The sequence below is a fragment of the Gymnoscopelus braueri genome (assembly GCF_963280865.1).
Source record: "Gymnoscopelus braueri genome assembly, chromosome: 12".
Taxonomy (NCBI): Eukaryota; Metazoa; Chordata; class Actinopteri; order Myctophiformes; family Myctophidae; genus Gymnoscopelus; species Gymnoscopelus braueri.
This window is the reverse complement of record NC_137614.1, coordinates 19240762-19262115: the sequence shown is the minus strand read 5'-3', so window position 1 is coordinate 19262115 and position 21354 is coordinate 19240762. Positions and strand designations below refer to the sequence as shown.

The window sequence follows — 21354 nt, the reverse complement described above, 5'->3', positions numbered from 1 at the left end:
GGGGAATGATTATCCTTAGCATTTGGGGGATTCAGTGTTTTGTTTTTGTTTTATAAAACCCATGTCAGGAATCTTATGGATTCTTCACATTTGTCGAGATCTGTGAATTATATTAATTCCTTGTTGAAAAGCAATCACTCATAGATCACCTGCCTCTATTGCCATAGGGATGAAGTAGCCCCAGTCAGTAGGTGATAACATACAAGTTGTATGGTAAATACATTTGTGTAGGCTTCAGCTGATGACATTGTGTCAGGGGGAATACCCTTATAGAGTAACCAGCTGTGTATATGAAATAGCAATTAGATCCATGCATATTAAATTCAGGCCAGCTGTCATATTCAAAATGCTGGCCATCCTGTTTGCCTACTATTTTCTGCTTTCAAATAAAAAAATGAATGCAAAGATGTGTTTAAGGAAAATGAGTTTCATGTATTATGCAATTTGTCAACAGATGATTATAGAGTGAACTAAATGACTTGAGAATCTGTTTATATTATATTTCAATTACTTTTTCAATGAATTTGCTTTGATGCTCATGGTTGCCTATTCAAAAGCTCTTTCCAGAATAACCTGTCACTAAACAGTAAACACTAAATGTAGGTAGAATGCACACTGCTTCCGTGTTTTTTATTGTGCCAAGTCAATACAATATAGAGTTAACCATGTAGGTTTAGGAATACATATCTAGCTCAATTCACCTCAGCTTTTCCACCCACCATTTCCTTGTTTAGGTTTGACAGTATACTTGACATGAAACATTTATGTTTCCAACAGATTCATCCTCTGAAGGCTGCCAAATGTACTGTACATACATGTTCTGGCTTATATGTGGTCTTTAATTAAGCAAAAATACATAATACAAATCATTATGTAATGTAACATTGTTATCTGAGAAAATACCGTTATTTTGGTTCTACTTTGAAATACAGTCCGCACAAGATAGAAGTGTGATTTGAAAAACACACCACCTGAAGAATCAGTCTTTCAATTTATTAACTGTGGGTCTCTGGTTGAGCCTGACAAGATGGAGGCGTAAGGAAGGAAGTGGACTCCTCAAATATCTGAGTGGGCTACCCACCACAGCCTTTGACCTCGTCCAGGGAGAAAAAAATAGCTCTGTTATCAAAGACCCATAATCCACTGGGAGGAAGAGGAGGATGGGAGGAAGAGATTTATTTTGCCCTTGCTTGTTAGCCCGCACATGGAACTCTTATTAAGAACAAAAAATAATTAAATAAACATAGACATAGATTAGAAAGTTAGTAGGCCGTTATAGGTAGTAGTTTTGTGAAACTTGCACTGACATTGGCATGTTGGCTTGGTTTTGTAAATCAAATTGCAGATGTAGTGAACAAAGTTTCAGGCAAAATGCATAGAGATGTACACGAGCATCTGCACACACAGAGCTAATTATGTGCAGTAGTCTACTGAGGCCCTTACAGAAAACAGAGCCAAATGTTTTTTTACCCCAGGATGCCAAGTGGGTTAAAGAGCCAGGGAGTGAGGAAATGGCAGGGATTAAAGTGATTTAAAGCCAGTGTGATAACTGATTTCATGGTGACAGAAACAATGACATGGGTTCCATCATGAAAGGAGTGATTCTTTATTTGCCCAGGATGCAGCATCGGAGGAATGGCCAGCTTCCCTACCCGTGCTCCTGTCCTCAGCTAGAGCAGCAAGGCTTGAGGGGCCCAGCAGGAGGCCTTCCGCAGCCACATCAAGATGAGAGCCAATTCATTAAAGTTAGTTGCAGTTGAAATAGGAAGGGGGGGATTGTGGGGCATGCTGCAGTTCATTTAACAGTGAGTTTATAGTCTGCAGCATTACAGTCTATGTTAACAGTATTGGAGGATTTTGATTAATTTTCAGATTTCTTTTTTCCAAATGTATTTAATTTGGTAGTTTGAATGATGTCACTTCAAAAAGCACCATAACTTCATAATGAAATAATATTTCATATTTATTTCAATAATAAGACTTCCTCTAATTCATAAGGCTTGTTTGCAACAGAACTACGGGCAACCTCCACACATCCTGCCACAGACATGCTGAAAAGAATAATACATCATTTTTGGGAAATCGACAGGACAGACACAAATATTTGCTTTTTTCTGCATGTGCCTATTCGGCTTTGTCGGGTTCAAAGACATTTGAGTCACCGCACGCGCATTCATAGGGTCACATGCTTTATTGATTCCATATGTATTATTATGCGTAATGACGGTTGATTCAATAATAGGAAATCAGTCAAGCCTGAGCAAAAACTTAGGAATTTGGTAGTATGTGATGGTAAAATGTTATTTGAGTAAAAGTACAAAAGTATTCACATCCAAATATACTTATCCAGAATGTCCCATTTCTCAAAATGTTTTGAAAATCTACAACAGATCTACAATGTGAGCTTATTACAGCTATTTCTGAATAGCCAAGTATAGGGCTTAATTGGTTAATGTAGGTCTTGCAATAATAACATGAATCTGCAAAGTAAGAGTAAAAAGTACATTTGCCGCGAGAAGTATTGACGTCGAGAAGTATAAAGTATTGAAAAATGGAAATACTCAAGTAAAGTAAAAGTACCTCAAAATTGTACTTAAGTACAGTACTTGAGTAAATGTACTTTACATACTTTTCACCATGTGTGTGTGTGCGTGTGCGTGTGCGTGTGCGTGTGATGATTCCAGCTTGCAAAGTTGAAGGAGGAAAAAATGACTAGGCCATATGTGTGTGTTTCACGGCCCACAGTTTTCCCCAGAAAACTACTGCTGTCTGGACACCCCCCCCCCCTCCCTCTCCCTCTCCCTCTCTGGGCTAGGGACATGTTTTGGAATCCTGAGGCATGACAAAGTCAAAGCCTTCATTTCTTCGTCCTCCCCCCCCCCCCCCGCTCCCACAGTCCTCCCTCCTTTCCATCACTACTCTCTTTCCCTCACCCAACTCGTGCTCCATCATTTCCTGTTGAGTCACGGTGACGGACTGGGAGAGGGCCGTGTTTTACAGTTCTACTGCTTCCCTCTTTGTACCCCTCTCTCTACTTCTACGTCCTCATGCACGTACGCCCTAGTCTCATACGGGAGAGAATCATTATGTGTGACATTACCGCCGTCTTCCAGGGGACTCCAGGGGACTACATGAAATCAGGTATAGAGTCCTGGAAACTCAAAGCAGATGTGAGAAAGCACTATGGCATCTCTCCCAAGCAATGTGGAATCATCATTTATACAAGACTTGTGTGATCACTGTATTATTATTAGCTTTGCAGAAGATTATAAAGCATGTTGCTATCCATAACCTGTCATCACCGTACATCAATGATAAACCTAACAATAATAATCTTGAAAAAATTGATAGAGCACCTTGTGAGGTAGCTTAAGGTGCTTCACTGTGTAATAAAAGCAACATTTTCAGAACAAAAAAAAGGTTTTGTTTGAGGTTTCAATAACTGAAATGGGAGACAGTAAACACAAATGCAAGCCTTGCAGATAAACGAAAACACATTTGACCCCAAAACACCTCACCAAACCTCATTGTAGCTGAAGGCATGTTTCCTGATCTGATATCACATGAACAATAATAATGATTTAATAATAGATTTTCTCTCACACAAATGTATTGCTGTTGGGAAAATGTTGACATAATGATAGTTGCTGATTAAACTGGCAGAGAGAGGAAGTGACGCTATGATGAGGTGAGGCACCATGTCAATGAAAAGATACGTGCCTGTATGTGAGGGAGGGAGGGAGGGAGAAATGAGGCAGGGCTTTGAGAAAGGAAAGGAGCCCGGTAGCAGATTGGTTGACTCATTTTAGAGCTCAGCTGACTCAGTTAACAAGCTCGCCTTCCAGCAGTTGCCCAGCCTATATATATGTGTGTGTGTGTGTGTGTGTGTGTGTGTGTGTGTGTGTGTGTGTGTGTGTGTGTGTGTGTGTGTGTGTGTGTGTGTGTGTGTGTGTGTGTGTGTGTGTGTGTGTGTGTGTGTGTGTGTGTATGTGTATGTGCTTGTCCCTGTGATTTTATTCTTAAGTGTACCAAACTTAAAGAATAGAGCAATGAAGGAAAATCTACTCAAATGATTTGTTGCGATCTCATTTTCAAAAGGGGACACCTATTGTGTTTAAGTTTAGAATTCCATTTTTATTAGGCCTAAAAGGCTAGTGATTGGTCCCGGTTTGAACTGAAATTTTTAAATTCAAGAATTCCCTAGACTAGTACCAAATAAACTATGGGAAAAAGCAGCTTTGCCAAAAAGGCGTGCCAAATCATACAACTGATGTAATCCCGGTAACGGTAAGTGATGCCAGGTCAACATTGCACTTTCGATTCCATCACCTCAAAGTAATGTAATCTATTTACACTACGCACCCTTATTTCCACAGTTATATTGTAATTATGTCAGTTCCAAGATCATCATAATGCGGTCCATGTGGTGTGATGGACTCTGGGACATACTCCAGGGTTAGTCATGTTGAATGTGTTGCAAGTGCCTTGACTGGTGAGCCACTACTGATAATAATAGTGAATATTGGGCAAGAGCAGTTCACCGACGAGTAGGATGTGAATATCGACTCTTGGGTATACAGTAACTGTGCCCTCTTATCTGGTTGAGTATGAAACTGTGACTAATGATCCTAATGATGATGAGGTATATAGAGGGCTGGGATGGTTCATTACTTACAATATGCTTTAAATTGAGCCTTTATGATTTTGTTATATGTATATCCCAATCGTTTCTAATCATTTATAAGAAAAAATTGTAGTATAAATACATTAATAAGCCTCTAAAGTAACGCTATGTCAAAATTACATTGGAGTTGTAAGCCATACCAGCTCAAATTCACTTGGGAAGCATCATAGAATAATCATAACAAGTAAAACATTTTACAGGTCACCGTTTTCCATTGGCTAGTTGGGGTCACACTCCATGTTCCTTCTTTTGGCTTTGGTTATTTCCATATTTAGCTAATATTTATGTAACATTTATTTAACGTAATCTCCTGTGGCACTAAGTTTATCAGTTCTACTTACATACTTAGAGTGACACTGATAGGGATGAGAACCCCCTCCCACCCCCCACCATACACACACACACAGAGGATTTATAACTGAAAGTGTGTATTGGTCTGCTTATGCAATAATTCATGACATGAGATGTAAGATTAGTCTAGACTGTATGGTGTATTTAGTGGAACAAGCTCTCCAAAAATTTACTGTTGGCACAGAGGGGATCACTTGTGCCCTGTACAAACTAAACACACACAGATAATGACATTACGCAGGGGCTGGGAATGGCGTGGGCAGATTTCAAGGCCATGTCCATGTCACACAGAACACACACACACACACACACACACACACACACACACACACACACACACACACACACACACACACACACACACACACACACACACACACACACACACACACACACACACACACACGTTGTTCATTTTAGTTGGCTTAGATTAAACAATTTTTAACATTTTTAACATAACATCTTAAATTATCTTAAGTGTGCAATCACTATTTTCAAGATACATGTCCACAAAACACTTAATGCAATTCCAAGGTTTTTCTTTTCAGTGATGATCGCTGAGGCCAGATGAAAGTCTCAAGTTTGATTATAGGTAACTCAATGTCTCTTAAGAGACATCACTTTCTCTACCTTCTCTTACAGAGATAATATGACCCCTTGTTTTTGTTTTTGAATTTTGGCTTTATTTCTGATAGTCACAGTGAGAGAGAGACAAGATGGCACGTAACATTTTGGAATAAAAATAACCAACAAAAATATAAATATTGACAAGAGAAATCTAAAAGAAAACCTAATTGGATTTTGGATCAACTCAACGTCATATAATTATTTCAGAACATAATAATAGTTCTTCAAGTTATTTCAGATGTTTCTATTGTAGTCTTTGGGTCATTCACACTGTTCATAAAAAAATAAGAAAACTCCTTTACTGTTTTGGCTGAATAGATAATTATTAATATTTTTTTGCCCCAGGCACCTCTCCTATCGATTATAAATATCCATTGCTTCAATTTAGGCCATTTTTATTTGTATTCAATACTCAGTCACTCTTCAAAATAAAATAAAAAAATTATTTTCACATCGTTTTCTTTTTTGTATGTCTGCCACCTTGTGGTCAATATCTGTAATTACAAAAACTAGGTGGATCACAAATTTAAAACATACAAACATCTCAGGACCAGGAGTTCATAAGACCACATGGACTGCACTGTGATGCTGTTGGTGGAACTGACAGAAGTGCAATATTACTGTGGAAATAAGGTTATGTGGTGTAAACAGTTTAGAATTTAGATTACTTTCAGTAGCTCAAACATACGCCCATTCAACGTCAATCTCCATTTTAACCACTTACTATTTTCATTTTGTTTTACATTTTAAAAAGTTTAAATTTTAAATAACATTTACAATCTCATTAAAATGTAATGAATGCTCTCTCATACAGAACATTAACATCCCTGAGCAAAATGAGCTAAATCAACAACTTGCTTACAGTTATTTCTGAGTTATTATTATTATTTGTTACACCTGCAGTTATCCAGTTATTGTCTGCATTCTTTCTTTTAAATTGTCAGAGTGTTGTCTGTCATCTAGCTCTGGTCAGTGGCACCACAGTACACCACCCTGCCCTCCAGTCGTGATTGCTCTGCTTCAAACACCAGTTTGTGGCTCAGCAGAGTCTCTTCAGGGCCCGAACGGATCAAGGATGGATCATTATTCTGCACACACACAAGTAGATGTAAAATAATTACCAGATAGCTTGTGTTTACTTTGGGTACAGTGTAAAAAACGATATTATCAACATTAATGTGTACAGCATTGCTTGATTTAACAACAACTAATTCACCCAACCCTACACACAAACCCACAACAACAATCTACTGTACAGTGGCCAATGGTTCTAGTCTAGGCTGCTCTCTCTTAAGTACCCTACACAACAACATTTAACATGTGAAGTGAATGAGAGAAATGTGGACCTTGAATACAATTTTATGGGGGACGCACACACTCCCACTCACACATGTAGGGCAGTTGGCAGCAGTTTAACGACAAAACTGTGGGTGCAACGCCCACTACACCCCTGGACCCCATAAATCCAGAATCACATTTACGATTAAGTTTAATGAAGAAATACCACCAATCCCAATATAAAGATCAGATTACATACTTAAATGTGTAAAGATTTTGGTAAGTAAAATACAAGATCTCACCGCCACTGCAGAAATGAAGGCATCCATAAGGTGGTAGTCAGCACCACCATGCCCGCCCATGCTGAAGTGTGCAGGGGAATTGCTTGGCGCTGTGTGCTTGGTGTTTTTTTGGGTCAGGAAGTCAAACACGCGAATCTCATCGCCATCATATGACAGCTCCCCCTAAGACAACCCAGTATTAGTTTGTTATGTCATCAGAAGGTTTTGCAAGCAGCCATTTGTCTGTTAAATACTGAGCATCTGAAACAATTGAGCATATTCACACGTTGGCCATGTTGCTGTTACGTCATACTCGGTGGTGGGGACCCCATGACTATGACGTAACAGCAAAATGGTTACTGTGTGAATATGATCAGCAGATCTCACGTCTTTTTTGTGCACAATTATGAGCCATCTAGGTCTGTGAGTCTGTGGCTAATTGTGCAAGCCAATGCACAGATCAGCACCAAATATCTTGTGCATGCTACCACGCATTATCTGCCACGCTTTATATTTTTGGAAATATGTAATTTTATATAATGGAAGTCAATGGTGGTCGGATCGGGCTGGAGCCTTACTCAAATATGGAGATGACCGACTTCACAGTACTGACATCATGAATGACTGACACTTTTGACTTTACTTGCAATTACTGTAGCTCATACATAAGCCAAATTCCAATACTCTAATTTCCATACTCGCGCCCTCCACTCCCACCTTAGTCCCGCCTCCGAGCGAGGAGGCGAGGATTGGATGCGAGTCCGGAGGAATCGAGCAGGCTGGGATGAATTGCCTAATTCCAATACTAAGATTTCTGCCTGCTCATCTCCTCTGTCCTCCAGATGTCATGTTGTATTGGACACACATGTTGTATTGTTGTATTTCTCTCTAATACACTTAGCAATTGAGCTGTTTGACATGCATTCTCCCAAACCCATGCACAACAAACAGCATGCTTGTGTAAATAAAGATCAAACCATTATTTAATTTGTTGCTTCAGTAGCTTTGATCACTGTTATTCAAATATATATAAATACACTTAAGTATCTCTTCCAATTTAATCTAGTGGGACACTTTCACTCTCAGACCGTACACACACCACGCACGCTAGTCGCACACACTGCGTTATGTTTACATTATTAGGATATGAGCAGACCAAACATTTTGTCAGCTCTAAATCATCTCTTTGGACTCCATCTCTCAGACAGCGTAGTTTCCATCCCCTCGCCAGAGGAGACTGCACTAATAATAATAATAATATAGTCCACACTCCTTTGTGGTATTTGTCACTGTATATTTGCATACCAGTGAAATGAGGTATCGGTATCTGCATTTAACCCATCCTAAGTAACAGGAGTAGTGGGCAATTAGTAACAGGGAGCAATTAGGGGTTAAGTGTCTTGCTCAGGGACACATCGACACATTGCTGGCCTGGCCTGAAATTGAACCTGGGACAACCGGGGCCTCCAGCTCCGCAGGCGGGCTCTAACCACTCAGCTATGGCCGCCCCTTCTACACATGATGTACACTCGCTGATCCTCGCTCCAAGCGGCATGGGGAGCCTCCTTTCGACTCACTCTCAGCTCCTCCACAAGCAAATTAACATTTGGGATGCGAATGATTTCCGGGTCACGCTGGAGGACGGAGTTTGGCTTCATTTGGCTTCATTCAGATTCATTCCGCAATCTCATTCATTCCATGACACCGGAACCGGAAAAGCCTCACTTTTCACTTCTTCTGCTCTTTGCATCGCCTACCCGTACCCTCGTCATCGTGTTTTGGGCTTGTCACCTTTTTGTTCCGTTGCAGCCAGCAAAAGCCTTACCTTGCTGCCACTGATGACTGTCCTTCGCTTGCACATCTGCTCAGTAAATGCCACCATGGAAAAGGCAGCTGTGAGGCCTCCTTCAAACTCCATGTTAACAACCTGGACAAGTAGAACATAAACGAAAACATGCCTGGTGTCCATACTGATGGATGAGTGCAATACATTACTATGAAACAGGCTCTAATGCTACACAGTGTAAAACAGTAACCCACTGAGTTATTAAGTTCTGTATATACACACAGCATATACTTTATGCATCAACTGACACTTGACTGATTTCCACTTGATATTGTCAGACCTGGTTAGTGCAAACATCGTTGTCACACTCGTACACACAGCGGCCGTAGGGTCCAGTTTTCAGTGCCTCTGTAACCGACTCGATGTCTGGGACTGAGCTGGGACATATAACTGACACTGGCCAACCAGCATGACCCTTATACAGACAGACAGACCCAAACACACATCATCATTCATACACGCACACACACACGCACGCACGCACGCACGCACGCACGCACGCACGCACGCACGCACGCACGCACGCACGCACACGCGCACGCGCACACGCACACGCACACACACACACACACACACACACACACACACACTTTAGCCAAGTACATTTTTTGCCACCAAAATGATGATTTAAACTAAACGTAATTGTTGACAATAGAAAGCAAGTGATAATAACCTTTTTCACTCTGTCTAAGTAGATTTTGCGGGCAGAGTATGGACAGTCTCTTTCTACGGCACACTCCAAACAGCGGTCTCCTGCACCTGTTGGCTGACATAAGATGAGTGATGTTATATCTGTTGTTTGGCCCATAGCGGAATTTCAATGGGGACAAAGTCAGGATTTAAACCATGCACTTTGAGCCACTGTCCAATCCATTCATCAACTTTTACAGAAAACTAATAAAAAAAATTCCCAGGTATGTTTGTACAGATGAGGAATTTGTTTCAGTTAGTACACTATACTGAATAACACCAATATTAAAATATATTTATGTATAGGCTATGTTCTCAAAATATAATTATAGATTATATATACAATAAAGACTTTACAATATAGAAGCTAATATGTATAATATGGGTGAATTAATTTAAATACGAATTATTCCACTAGTTGTATTATTACACACAAGGTAATAGCATACGTATTGGCTCTCTTACTATGGTAACGGTTGTCTCTGTTGTCTCATCTCCTGTTTTGTGTCTTCTGTCTAAATGCTACCCTAATCATGATCCATTCATTTTTAGATCAATGTCTGACTTTTGGCGCATTTGTTTTCAAATGTATTATTCATTCAAGCTTCAAAGTATTATATATTGTTTACACAATGTCCACTAGATGGAACCAGAGGAGCAACAACACTGTATTTTATGAACAGGAACATACAGTAGTAGTGATTAACTGGGTTAACCATAATTTCAAAACGGAAGGAAAGTACAAGGACAAGGAGCTAGCTAGCACATTTTTAGGTCATCTCTTGAAGAAGACTCACTGGTTTCCATAAAACTGTCTTTGTGACTGTGATCTGTGCATTAGATTTAAAAAATAATAATAACCACTTCCTCCACAGGAGAGTAAGGATGGCATCAGGTGGTGTGAAGTGAGACCTGCCAGTCAGTTAAACAAAAGCAAGCCACAGCTGAGTTTGCAAAAGGTCATAATTTATTAAACTAGATGTAATCATACATCTACTTTGTAATGGGGAGATAATTTCTTTCTATGGGGACAGCATGGATGTAACCTGACTCCGTCAAATGGAAGAAGCTTGCGACACACATTTTGATTTCCGGAGGGAGGGGGGTTTACCAGGCTAGCATGGATGGCCTACTCACCTTGTTTTCTTTTTGGAAGTGACTAAGAGCTCCAAATGATGATACTTTGACACACCTGCACACACACACACGGTTAATCATTAATTAAGAACACGAATGCAACAACAGCCTTATGCCTTCAAAATTGCTTTAGTACTGGGCAATATGTCTTGAAACTATTAACTGTATAAACTAATAACTGTATAGTATATAGTATTTGTGGAACAAATGTAAATATTCCTCTAAATGCCCCCACATACACTAGTGTACCTCTGGTTGGTAACAGTGAGATGGAGATGATCAAGATTCTTTTTAGTAAATAATTTTTCCTTACACTGTAAAATCCTCAGTGTTAATACAGGTCCATTTGGTTACATTTGTACACCCCGAGTTCAATTAACACTGATTATATTACTACATACATTTCTGAAAGATACAATGAACCTAATATTTGTTATGCATTTATCGTATTGGAAAAGTAAATGTATTACCTGGCACTAATTGCATTACAGGTACATAATAGGACTGGGACTACTGTTATCTTTTGTTTTCTTTGTTGTTTCTAGTGTATGTAATGTTTCTTGTAGTCTTGTTCAGGCTACACAAAGGTCAGACTTCTAACCCTTGTATTCACAGTTCTTGTAATTGATTTGAACAAAGGAACAAACAGTGCTGACCAGCCACGGTCACATAACAAGTGTTTGGACACCTTATTCTACCATTAACCATGTCCTATCTAAGCACATCAGATGAGCTATGAGTCGATCATTGACTATGTTGTTTACCTGCGTCCGCCAGCCCAGTGGTGTATCAGGTCAATGTCATGGCAGGATTTGGCCAAGAGAGCAAAAGAGCTCTCTGCTTCGTTCCTCCAATTCCCACGAACAAAGGAGTGGGCAAAATGGTAGAATCCAACCTGGAGGGAGAATTATTTAACTGATCAGTTGAAAAGTGAAATATTATAGAAACTTCAACAACACGGTAGAAGGTGTAAGTAATACATTAGTGCAGATCCAACCAAAATATTGTTGCTGTACTTACTGTACATTATCAGGTTATGGTGGCTTATGCAGTATAGCGTCAGTATTGGCATGTAATTAGTCAAGATGGCATTAATAGATATTTGAAGACATTTTTGTACTTTGGCACAATAACTTTGAGTGAGATTCACAATCAAATTAGTTAAATTCCAATATGTGTGTGTGAGTGCACCACACTAAACTACATAATTTTCGTTGTTTTTAGAAATGGAGAAGAAGAGAAAGGGGGGTGCAGGGAGAAGGAGGGCAAGGAGAAAAATCTAACATTAGAGAAACATGTCAAAGAGAAAAAAACAATCTAATATATCTACAAGTACATGGCATAAAACCAGCAGGTACAGTATGTACATGAGGTTAAAAGTGGTAACACAATGGTAGGTCCACATAGCAGCAGGTACGTGAAATTAGACATAAGGTGCAAAACAAAAAGTATCAACGCATTGGCGGGTCCACAGTATAAAGTATGTGTCAGTGTGTGTGCTTGAAATTAATATGACTACATAATTTGTATGGCAGTGTGTATACAGTATTTCAATTTTCTATTGTTTTATGCACAAAGCACATTTGAGTAGGAGAAGTCTGTTTATCAAGTGATCCCTCAATAGGATAGAATCTTAATTTGGAGATAATGGATATTGTTAAGTGTCCTTGCCAATTATTGCTATTATCAATGCTGTAACCACATATTATCAGTTAGGCTATACATGAATGCATGCCTATATACACAGACACATATGACATATTTATATATTTGAAATAAAGAGAACTTGAAATGTACAATATTATGATTTCCTTAATTTCCAATAAGTGCCTTCTTACCGGCTCTAGGTGCTGAATATGGATCACATCTCCTATGGCTCCAGCATCTATCAACACCTAAGAGATACTGTAAGTTCACTTTAATTCAATTTTTACAATGTTTTTATTTTATGTAATGATGGTGAAGAAAAACATAATTTAACTTATTAATGAAAGATGCATAAAAGCTGTAAATAATAAATTAAAGGAGTAGTTCACCCAAAAGAATGCTTATTTTCTATCAATTACACACCCCATGAAGTAAATATTTGGTTTTTATCGCATTCCTAAGCCAATAATTTGATGACCGGAGGAGTCTTCTACTGAGTCTCCTATTGACCGATGACACGGTCATCAAATTATTGTCTCAGGAAAATAAATAAAAATCTCCATGAATTCAACGCTTCGTGGGGTGTGTAATTGATAGAAAATAAGACCTTTTTTGGGTGAACTACTCCTTTAAGTGATGCAAGGCACATATTGACACTTACTTTTATCTTGTGAATGACCGGGTCATATCGGAGCACATGACATACGGTTAGCATCACACCACTCTGAGTGCAAGCCTCCACAATCTCAGTACAATCCTTGGCAGTTGTCTGAAATTATGTTAAATATATGTGCATGGTTTTCCTGACAACTCACATCCCACAGTTGAAAACATTGGTGTTTCAGATATTAAGTATTTTATTCACATATGTATGTCATGCATAGGCGCCCATGTATATTTTACCCGCACCATTGCAAAGTGACGACATTACTTTTTCCGCGACAGTGTTGTTGTTTAGACTAGAAAGGAGTGCTTCCTAGCTCTTCAACAGCAAATACATCATGTATATCTATGTTTATAACTCCACACTAGCAAAATCTCCATCTCTTTTTAACTCCGCACTCCTGAAGTAGCTTATCTCTCAAGCTCTGTTTTATAAACAAATGCAATGTTTCATGGAGGAAGTTCTTAAATAGACATAAATTACATTTACAATCTAGCCATTCTTGGTCTTCATCAGAGCAACTTACAACTAACTAGAAAAAGTGCTCCTCGGAGCACAGGTCTCCGCCAGGTTAGGTAGGTTATTGTGGCCTCCTGGTGGCGCTATAATAGGCCAATGTGAAAAGGGTGCCATTTCTTCTTGGGCCTTTCATGGCAATCGTGCCTTGCATTCATGATTTGAGAAATTTTGTTCCAAAAATGTGTTTTGTTAAATTATACCTGCTGGTGGCGCTATAACAGGCCAATGTGAAAAGTGTGGCGTTTCTTCCTCGTCCTAGTGGGAATGTGCGTGTGAAATTTCACGGTAAGCGCAAGCTGCGTTCATGATTTGAGGCATTTTGTTCAAAACGGACCAATCCTGCACATTTTGGAAGCCAACTTTAGCCAATGAGGATGGAATATGGAAAATCGAACAGATCCGTGTTGATCACATGACTATAGAGATACTGTGTACCGATTTGCATGACGTTTGGATACAATCTGTAGGAGTAAATGGGTTTTGCACAAATCGGCCTCCTGGTGGCGCTATAACAGGCCCATGTGAAAAAAAGTGTACAAATGTAACCAAATGGACTTGACGATGAACTTCGCGACGTCATCGTCTGGCCGCGCCCACCGTTAATATCCCCCCACGTCGTGGGGGGCAGTATTACCTGCCTATGAGGTCATAGATAACAGCATATGATGTCAGATGACTGGCCACAGTTCCTGATGGAGATATGCGCTCCACTGAGATACAGTATCTCCACCAGGAAGTATGAGAGCATGAACCTTTCTAGTTTATATGAAGTACAATAAAAGCACTACAACCGAATATCTATCTCAATACAATTGTGAAATTAATGTGGCGAAATTACACCCACGGTAGAGGTAAAAACTAGTTCAGATATACGTTATGGGTGAAATGCTGACTTTCAGAATAATTCATGCTTGCAAAATACTCACTGCCATAGGTTTTTCCAGTAGAACATTGTACCCCTTCTTTGCAAATGCCACTGCAGGCTCCTGGGTAAGAATATTTAGATTAATATTGGACTGTAGATAAACTATACAACAATGACAATTGCTCAGAATTCTAAAGAGAGTAGAACTACTTGAAATTAATTGAGAAAGAAAAAATATTAAATACCTTGTGGAGACGGTCAGGAGTGCAAATCAACACAGCATCTGCAAACTTTTCCCTCTCTACTAAACAGTGCCAATCTAATTAAGAAAAAATATTGGGAATTCAACAGGGAATAGAAAAGATTTGAAGCATATCTTTTGGCGGATATCCACCATTGAAACAAAAGTGTCTCCTACTCTTGTACAATATTATGTAAAACAAATCCTGTCTCATAAAAGACTGACAATAGTAAATATTGATAAATATTTAACACTGACCTTGAGGCAGTGTTTTGTTTTTCCCTAAAAACAATACTTATACATTGAGAATGACAAACCATTTATCTTAAAAAGCCCACCTTCGAATATATTGTCATCTGGTATTTTGTGCAGCTGCTTAAGTTGATTACGAGCAAACTCCCTGGGGTCAGCAACCCCAACAACCTGAAATGAGCACGAAAATAATTTGACAATACATCTAAAAAACGCATCCAAGAAAAATTATGGTTTCAGTTTTAGGTTAGGGCAAAGAGTGTGTGTCTGTTGGACAATGTTTCACTCTCAGCGTAAGCTATAATTAGTAACCATATCATTCAACTTCTAACTGGAGAAATATAATAGAAATACAGTTTGTCAAATATCCATCATGTTTCTATTAGCTTGGAATCCCCCAGCATTTGTGTGAGGACCAATTATACAAAGATAATGAAAATGGGTGAAGTTCTCCTTTAAGTGTTTTTTTATGCTGGACTGCCATTGCAAGTTTTCTCTGATCATCTCAGACTTTTTTTTTTTTTTTTTTACGAAATCAAGTCATGAGAAGGATTGCAGACAAATCTGTTTTCCAATTCTTATGCAACATGGTGACCATATATACATCTGTGAGGTTGAATTCCGACCTTTACTCGTTGAGGATGGATGGATGCAAAATGTGAGTAGATCTCTCCACGACTGCCAGCTCCCACCACAATGACATGGACAGGGGACGGCATGGTTAACGTTGTACCCCGAGAACTATGATCACACAAAACCAGGCTTAATAAAACATGGGTTGAGTTTAAATTTGGTATACAATCATTCCAAGTCCTCCAAAGTAACGTGTTTCTACCTGTCCAAATTCAAACAAACAAAATAGCAAAACGTGCTGTGTTTATAAACCATTTGAATATCTTATCCTCCATTTTAATGTTGTTGTTTTTTTCATACTGGCCACTGACCAATAGATGTCAATCACCTTTCTCTCAAGACTCAAGAGAGAAGGAGCTTGAACTTAGAATACAAATGTTGTAATAACGTTCTATAAACAGAAGAGAGAGAATAAAGCCGCCAGACGAATAAAGCCACCAACGACTCGTTTATTTTGTTCTTTTAAATGATAATATAAAGTCAAATAAGTTGGCTTATGTTCAAATGAGTACCTGTTTGTTTTGCCCCATAAAAAGTATCCCTGATCCCACTCGGATGTTGTCAGTCGGCACACACAGCTCACCTGACTGCACAAAGCACAGCAGCAGAAGACTTCCTCTGCAGTTGGAGTCGAGCATAATGGTCGATGGCAAACCAACATCAAGCAGCACATCGCCATCTACTGTTTATTATTAGTATTGTACTTCCATGTGCTGTTACCATGTCTTTCTAAATAAAGTATTCAATCAAACCAATCAATTTACCTTCAGTCATTGAAAAAGTACTCACACAATCTTTACTTAAGTAAAAGTATCGATACTGCAATGTAGAAATACTCTGTTACAAGTAAAAGTCCGGTATTCAAAATGTACTTGAGTAAAAGTACAAAAGTATTGGCATCAAAATATACTTCAGGTAAAACAAAAGTAAAAGTGCTCATTATGCAGAATGTCCCATTTCACAAAGTTTTCAGATGTATAAAATATATAAAAATGGATGCCGACGAATGTAGCGATACTCTGGGTATAATTAGATTAATTACCATACCCCCCCCCCCCTTAGGCATGACTTCGGCTACATTCGTAGTTTTCGGTTCCGTTGGTTGGGTCCAGTGTTGCCATGTCTGCTTATTATAGCAACTTTTGGCTTGTTTTTCTGTAAAATTGCTTATAAATATTGGTAGTTGAGGGTTGCGGGTTTTTGGGCATGTTTCTAAACAGCGTATATTTGCTTGTTTGGGCTTCTAATTGAAACCAGTGGTTTTCAAACATTTTCATGTCAATGACCCCCAAATTAATATGTATCAATGTCCGTGGACGGTGGACCCCCATCTTTGATTGATTGATTGAATACTTTATTAGCAGTTTGCAAAAAAAAAGTACAGTTCAATACAAGGTCTGCGAAGAGGGACCCCCGTATAAGATTTATGTTGTTAAAATAGCAGACCTACAAGCTCACAACGCGTCACAACGCCTGCCATGTGGGCTTCTTTTCCTAGACCTGCTTGCTTATTTCTCTCGCACAATCTGGCAACAGTGGTTGGGTCACATGACACCATGAGCAGCAGTAGCTAGCAGCAGAGTGGACCCTTAAACACTGCAAACACTAGCTAAACACGCTACTGATTGTACAATTATACTGAATCTAAAGTTACGCCAACAACACATTTGTTTCAGAAGATCGGCACAACACATTGTTGTTTATCGTTTTCACTTAAAACAAGTAACGTGTAAAGTCAACTAGCCTGTTAATACTTCTCTGTGCTAGCTTGTTCATTGGCGCGCTAGCTAACGCATAGCTAAAGCTCAAGGAAGAGAAACATGAACATGGATAATAATCAGTCTGTAACCACAGGAGTCACCTCGACCACCTCTTTAACGTCCAGCAACTGTATCGCAAACAATAGCACGGCGGCCAATGTCAGCAGTATCCCTGCGGTCACGACAAATGGTATGTATGTAACTTGTAACATGAATAACTACGTAAGTTAGCCGTTAGCCGTACATGGAAACTATTTGGCAAATAAGTTATTTTTTACTGGATCATAGGGCGAGCATAGGTGGGCCAGCAATGTGTATAGTGCATCCTGCTAACTTATACTCAGTTAGCAGGATGGTCATCCTTAACTGTAAGGTAGCTTTTTTAATGCATTGTATGTTGTTTACAAGGCTCAGCCACCAGCACACCAAAGCATGTTACTCGTAGTAGTCATTTATTTTGGTCTTAACAGGACATATCATGTCATATCATATGGTTTAGACCAAAAAGGTGTAGGCTGAAGCCAATGGCTTATTTTGATAGTCAAACGTTCTGAAACGCATAGCTTATGGTTATACACATCTTTTAAAGCCTTATTTTGTAGTTTAGGTATTGCAGCCAGTATTATCTTCTTCAAATTATTGTAAAAAATAAACTACTTTTACAGCCTCAACCTCCGCTGCCACAGTGACCCCTTCAACAGACACATCTGTATCCAATGGCGTGTATGTACCTGGTGGCATCGCCAATGGAGATATGAAGCCAGTTGTCAACACAACACCCCTGGCAGATTTTCTCATGCAGCTGGAAGATTACACTCCCACAGTAAGTGTTGTTATATCTGTCATCTTATTCAAAATTAACTGTCATGTAGATTAATAATCACCATGAAATGTTCTTGCAGACTGCACACTATTTGCCATCATACATTATACATGTCACTGAGAAGGGTGGAAAGATACATTCATGATTATCCACCCTTGTCACACTGCGATTTGAATCTACCTTGTGCAACAAGACTATGACTATGATTAGCAGATATATGCCAGGTCAGTGTTTTGCCTCCAAAAATAAAACTACTCAAGAAAAGGAAATGTGGAGAATTTGGACCCAGTTTGACCCGGCAAAAGAGGACAACATAGGTTAGCGATTCTCCATAGGGAGTTGGTAATATTTCCAGCCGTTTTTCACCAAACTTAATGCGAGACTAGCAAATAGTAACTGATTCCCAGAACTTTAACATATAAAACTTTTTTTTTTAAATCCAGTAAAGGTCACAGTTTCTGTTAACTCAAACACTTGACCTTCTTTTAACGTGGAAGCTGTTATATGAATGAATGAATGAATGATATAATGGTCGTGTAATGGTTATGGTCTTGCATTTATTATTATCATAACACCAGTTGTACTAAATGAACATGGCCCAAACTTTCCGACACTGGCAGACCTCCATGGGAGCCTACGATGCTGTGGATCTGCTCATAGACGGCAGTCCCTGTCACACTGAGCAACGCAAGATGTTTACACAATCTGTTCTTAATATCTAATATGATATTAATATCTAATATCAGTGGTTCCTAAACTCTTTGACAGGATTTATATATATACAGTATATCACCTCAGCTCACCTCGCCTGCGCCTTTGTGTACCTTTGCGCCTGACACTTTAGGAAACACATCTAGTTAGCGTGTTAATTGTTGAAGGTGGTTTGTGAGTTTTGTGATTTACCTACCTAACACTTGATTTACAGGCCACTTCACCAATAACAAGCCACAATAGCAGTTAAACTAGGACTAATTTGACTTAAAGGAGAATTTCGCCCTAGGCGTTTTCTTGAGGTTTTTAACTCATCATAAGAGTGGTCCAGGACCCCCAGTTCATAACAAGCTCCATTCGGGGGCCCCCCCACCGCAGCTCAGAACGTGAGTCATTGGTGCTTGGCTAAATCCGCTTATTTCTGTCGCTCAAAAATATTTTTTCCTTGTATATATCTGTGGTGTGTGGACCGTCTGATGTCGGTGCAGTGTTATTGCTACACGGGCGCCGCCATTACGGTTTACAAATCTGTTTTTACTGAAATCACATTTGAAATCTCGTCTCGCGATACTTCCGCCCGCCGGTCTGGAAAGCAAATACATTTTTTTGATTGCTTTGTTTGTTCTTCAGATCCCTGATGCAGTGACAGGCTACTACCTCAACCGGGCTGGCTTTGAGGCGGCTGACCCAAGAATGTAAGTGTAAATAAAAGCAGCTTCATTCCGTGCAATAGTAAGGTCAGCTATTCCAGAGTGTGCATGCCTGAGACCAATTTGAGAGATAACATAATATTGTCATACAAATCGCCCACATGAATACTATAGAAAATCAATGTTGTCTCACTCCTAGTAGTGTGATTTAGAGGCATTAGAGTCAGTAGACGAGTAGAGGAACATTATAGTTGTATTATGCTAGCACACGTGTGTGTGCGTGTGTGTGTGTGTATGTACACACAAAACAACAAACTTTTAAGAAATAGCATTGATCTATGTGTAACTATATTTTGCCGTGGTTCTCAAACTTGTTTGAGAACCACTGCAGTGGCCTACTGCATCCAATTATTTCTATTGTTTAACGGCAGCCAGGTGATTTCTTTCCAGCAGAGGGCAGCCATGCAAAGCAACAAAACTAATTACATGCTCTTTATATTTTTGTAGAATCCGTCTGATCTCCCTCGCCTCTCAGAAGTTCATTTCAGATATTGCCAACGACGCACTGCAGTATTGTAAAATGAAGGGCACTGCCTCGGGTAGCTCTAGGGGCAAGACAAAGGTATGTATTTATACGTATGTACTGCATGAGCTGATGTTGAAGTTGTTTGCTAGGCGTGCAGCCTTTCTACCCCGGCTCTCAGTAGCCTCGCCCGATAAAGTATAGTTTTGGACCGCGACGGAGGGGCGTAGTCTCAAACGAACTTGAGCCACGTAAGGCACAACCGCCGTGCCGAATGTTGCGAAGTTTGCTTGTGCCTACTCAGCCCCGTCCGAGTTATGTACCGATAGGCACAGAATCGTAAATCATGTTGTGGGGAGCGCGTTTGCCCCAACTCGTTTGCCTCAACTCACCAGGCTCTCCCCGCACCCCGCCCCCCCCGCTACTGAGAGCCGGGGTAGAAAGGCAGGTCGCGTTTGATAGTGTGGTGTGTTGGTTATAGTTCTGTTTTCTGTTGTCTCTAAACTACAGGATAAGAAGTACACCTTGACCATGGAGGATCTACAACCCGCCCTCGCAGAATATGGTGTCAATGTGAAGAAACCTTATTACTTCACATAGTCATGTCTTTTCTGTCCAAGAGGTTTTTTCAGCTTCTCTTATTTCTATGTCCTTTGTGACCCAGTAGAGCTTGTTGACACCTTTTGCAAGAACATTTTTCAGCATGGTGCTTTAGTACAGCCTTTGAAGTGCTCAGTCATTTTGCCTTTTTTTTTTTTTGTAGAACTTAATTTGCATTGTGTGGTTTGTGTAATTACATTGTTTATTGTGAAGAATAAATCCTTAAAGTAAAGGCTGAATATGTTTGTCCATTTTCATTCGATATAGTGGTTTTATGCATGGTCCATTAAAGCAGTGATTCTCAAAGTCTACATTAAGTTATTAATAACATCAACATCAGTTTAACCACTATATACTTTGGCTCTCTGAAAATATAGCCAATGAGCTTGTAGATCTGCTATTTTCCAAAAATCTTTGAATATGTTTGCCACATTTTAGCAACAGAAATCTTGTATGGGGTCCCTGGCACCAAATCTTTTCAGATGGGGGTCCGTGGCAATATGTCATTTGGGGGTCCTTGACAAGACGTTGCTGGATATGCGCTACACAGTTTCGCGTTTTGGTGCTATTGG

At 39.5% G+C, this 21354-nt stretch overlaps 2 protein-coding genes across 4 annotated transcripts; one reads left to right on the top strand and one right to left on the bottom strand.

Moving 5' to 3' along the window:
• Positions 1-5716: 5716 nt before the first annotated feature.
• LOC308096178 (putative oxidoreductase YteT) lies at positions 5717-16406 on the bottom strand. Of its 3 annotated transcripts, none has more exons than XM_080443506.1 (14): positions 16299-16406; positions 15709-15823; positions 15169-15253; positions 14835-14908; positions 14651-14710; positions 13203-13310; positions 12733-12789; positions 11659-11789; positions 10895-10949; positions 9741-9833; positions 9348-9482; positions 9047-9148; positions 7243-7404; positions 5717-6750 (listed from the first exon to the last, which is right to left on the bottom strand). In XM_080443506.1, exons 2-14 carry the CDS (start codon positions 15799-15801, stop codon positions 6622-6624), a joined length of 1284 nt encoding a protein of 427 aa, XP_080299632.1. In that variant the 5' UTR covers positions 15802-15823; positions 16299-16406; the 3' UTR covers positions 5717-6621. The 3 variants fall into 3 exon arrangements, with proteins under 3 accessions (XP_080299632.1, XP_080299630.1, XP_080299631.1); XM_080443504.1 differs by having other exon boundaries at positions 15709-15825; positions 16234-16332; XM_080443505.1 differs by having other exon boundaries at positions 16228-16304.
• Positions 16407-17264: 858 nt separating this feature from the next.
• taf10 (TAF10 RNA polymerase II, TATA box binding protein (TBP)-associated factor) lies at positions 17265-21014 on the top strand. Its single transcript, XM_080443523.1, has 5 exons — positions 17265-17665; positions 18141-18298; positions 19640-19704; positions 20167-20281; positions 20693-21014. The coding sequence occupies exons 1-5, from the start codon at positions 17536-17538 to the stop codon at positions 20780-20782; spliced, it is 558 nt and encodes a 185-aa protein (XP_080299649.1). The 5' UTR covers positions 17265-17535; the 3' UTR covers positions 20783-21014.
• Positions 21015-21354: the final 340 nt, after the last annotated feature.

What these genes read in the sequence shown, in the direction of transcription:
- LOC308096178 (XM_080443504.1), bottom strand. An exon ending in AGATGACAATATATTCGAAG is followed by an intron (nt 14,909 to 15,168) that starts GTGGGCTTTTTA and finishes TTTCTTAATTAG; the next exon opens with ATTGGCACTGTTTAGTAGAG. An exon ending in ACTTAGACAGAGTGAAAAAG is followed by an intron (nt 9,483 to 9,740) that starts GTTATTATCACT and finishes TGTCTGTATAAG; the next exon opens with GGTCATGCTGGTTGGCCAGT.
- taf10 (XM_080443523.1), top strand. Translation starts at nt 17,536, where the DNA reads ATGAACATGGATAATAATCAGTCTGTAACCACAGGAGTCACCTCGACC. An exon ending in TGGAAGATTACACTCCCACA is followed by an intron (nt 18,299 to 19,639) that starts GTAAGTGTTGTT and finishes TTTGTTCTTCAG; the next exon opens with ATCCCTGATGCAGTGACAGG. An exon ending in GCTCTAGGGGCAAGACAAAG is followed by an intron (nt 20,282 to 20,692) that starts GTATGTATTTAT and finishes TCTAAACTACAG; the next exon opens with GATAAGAAGTACACCTTGAC.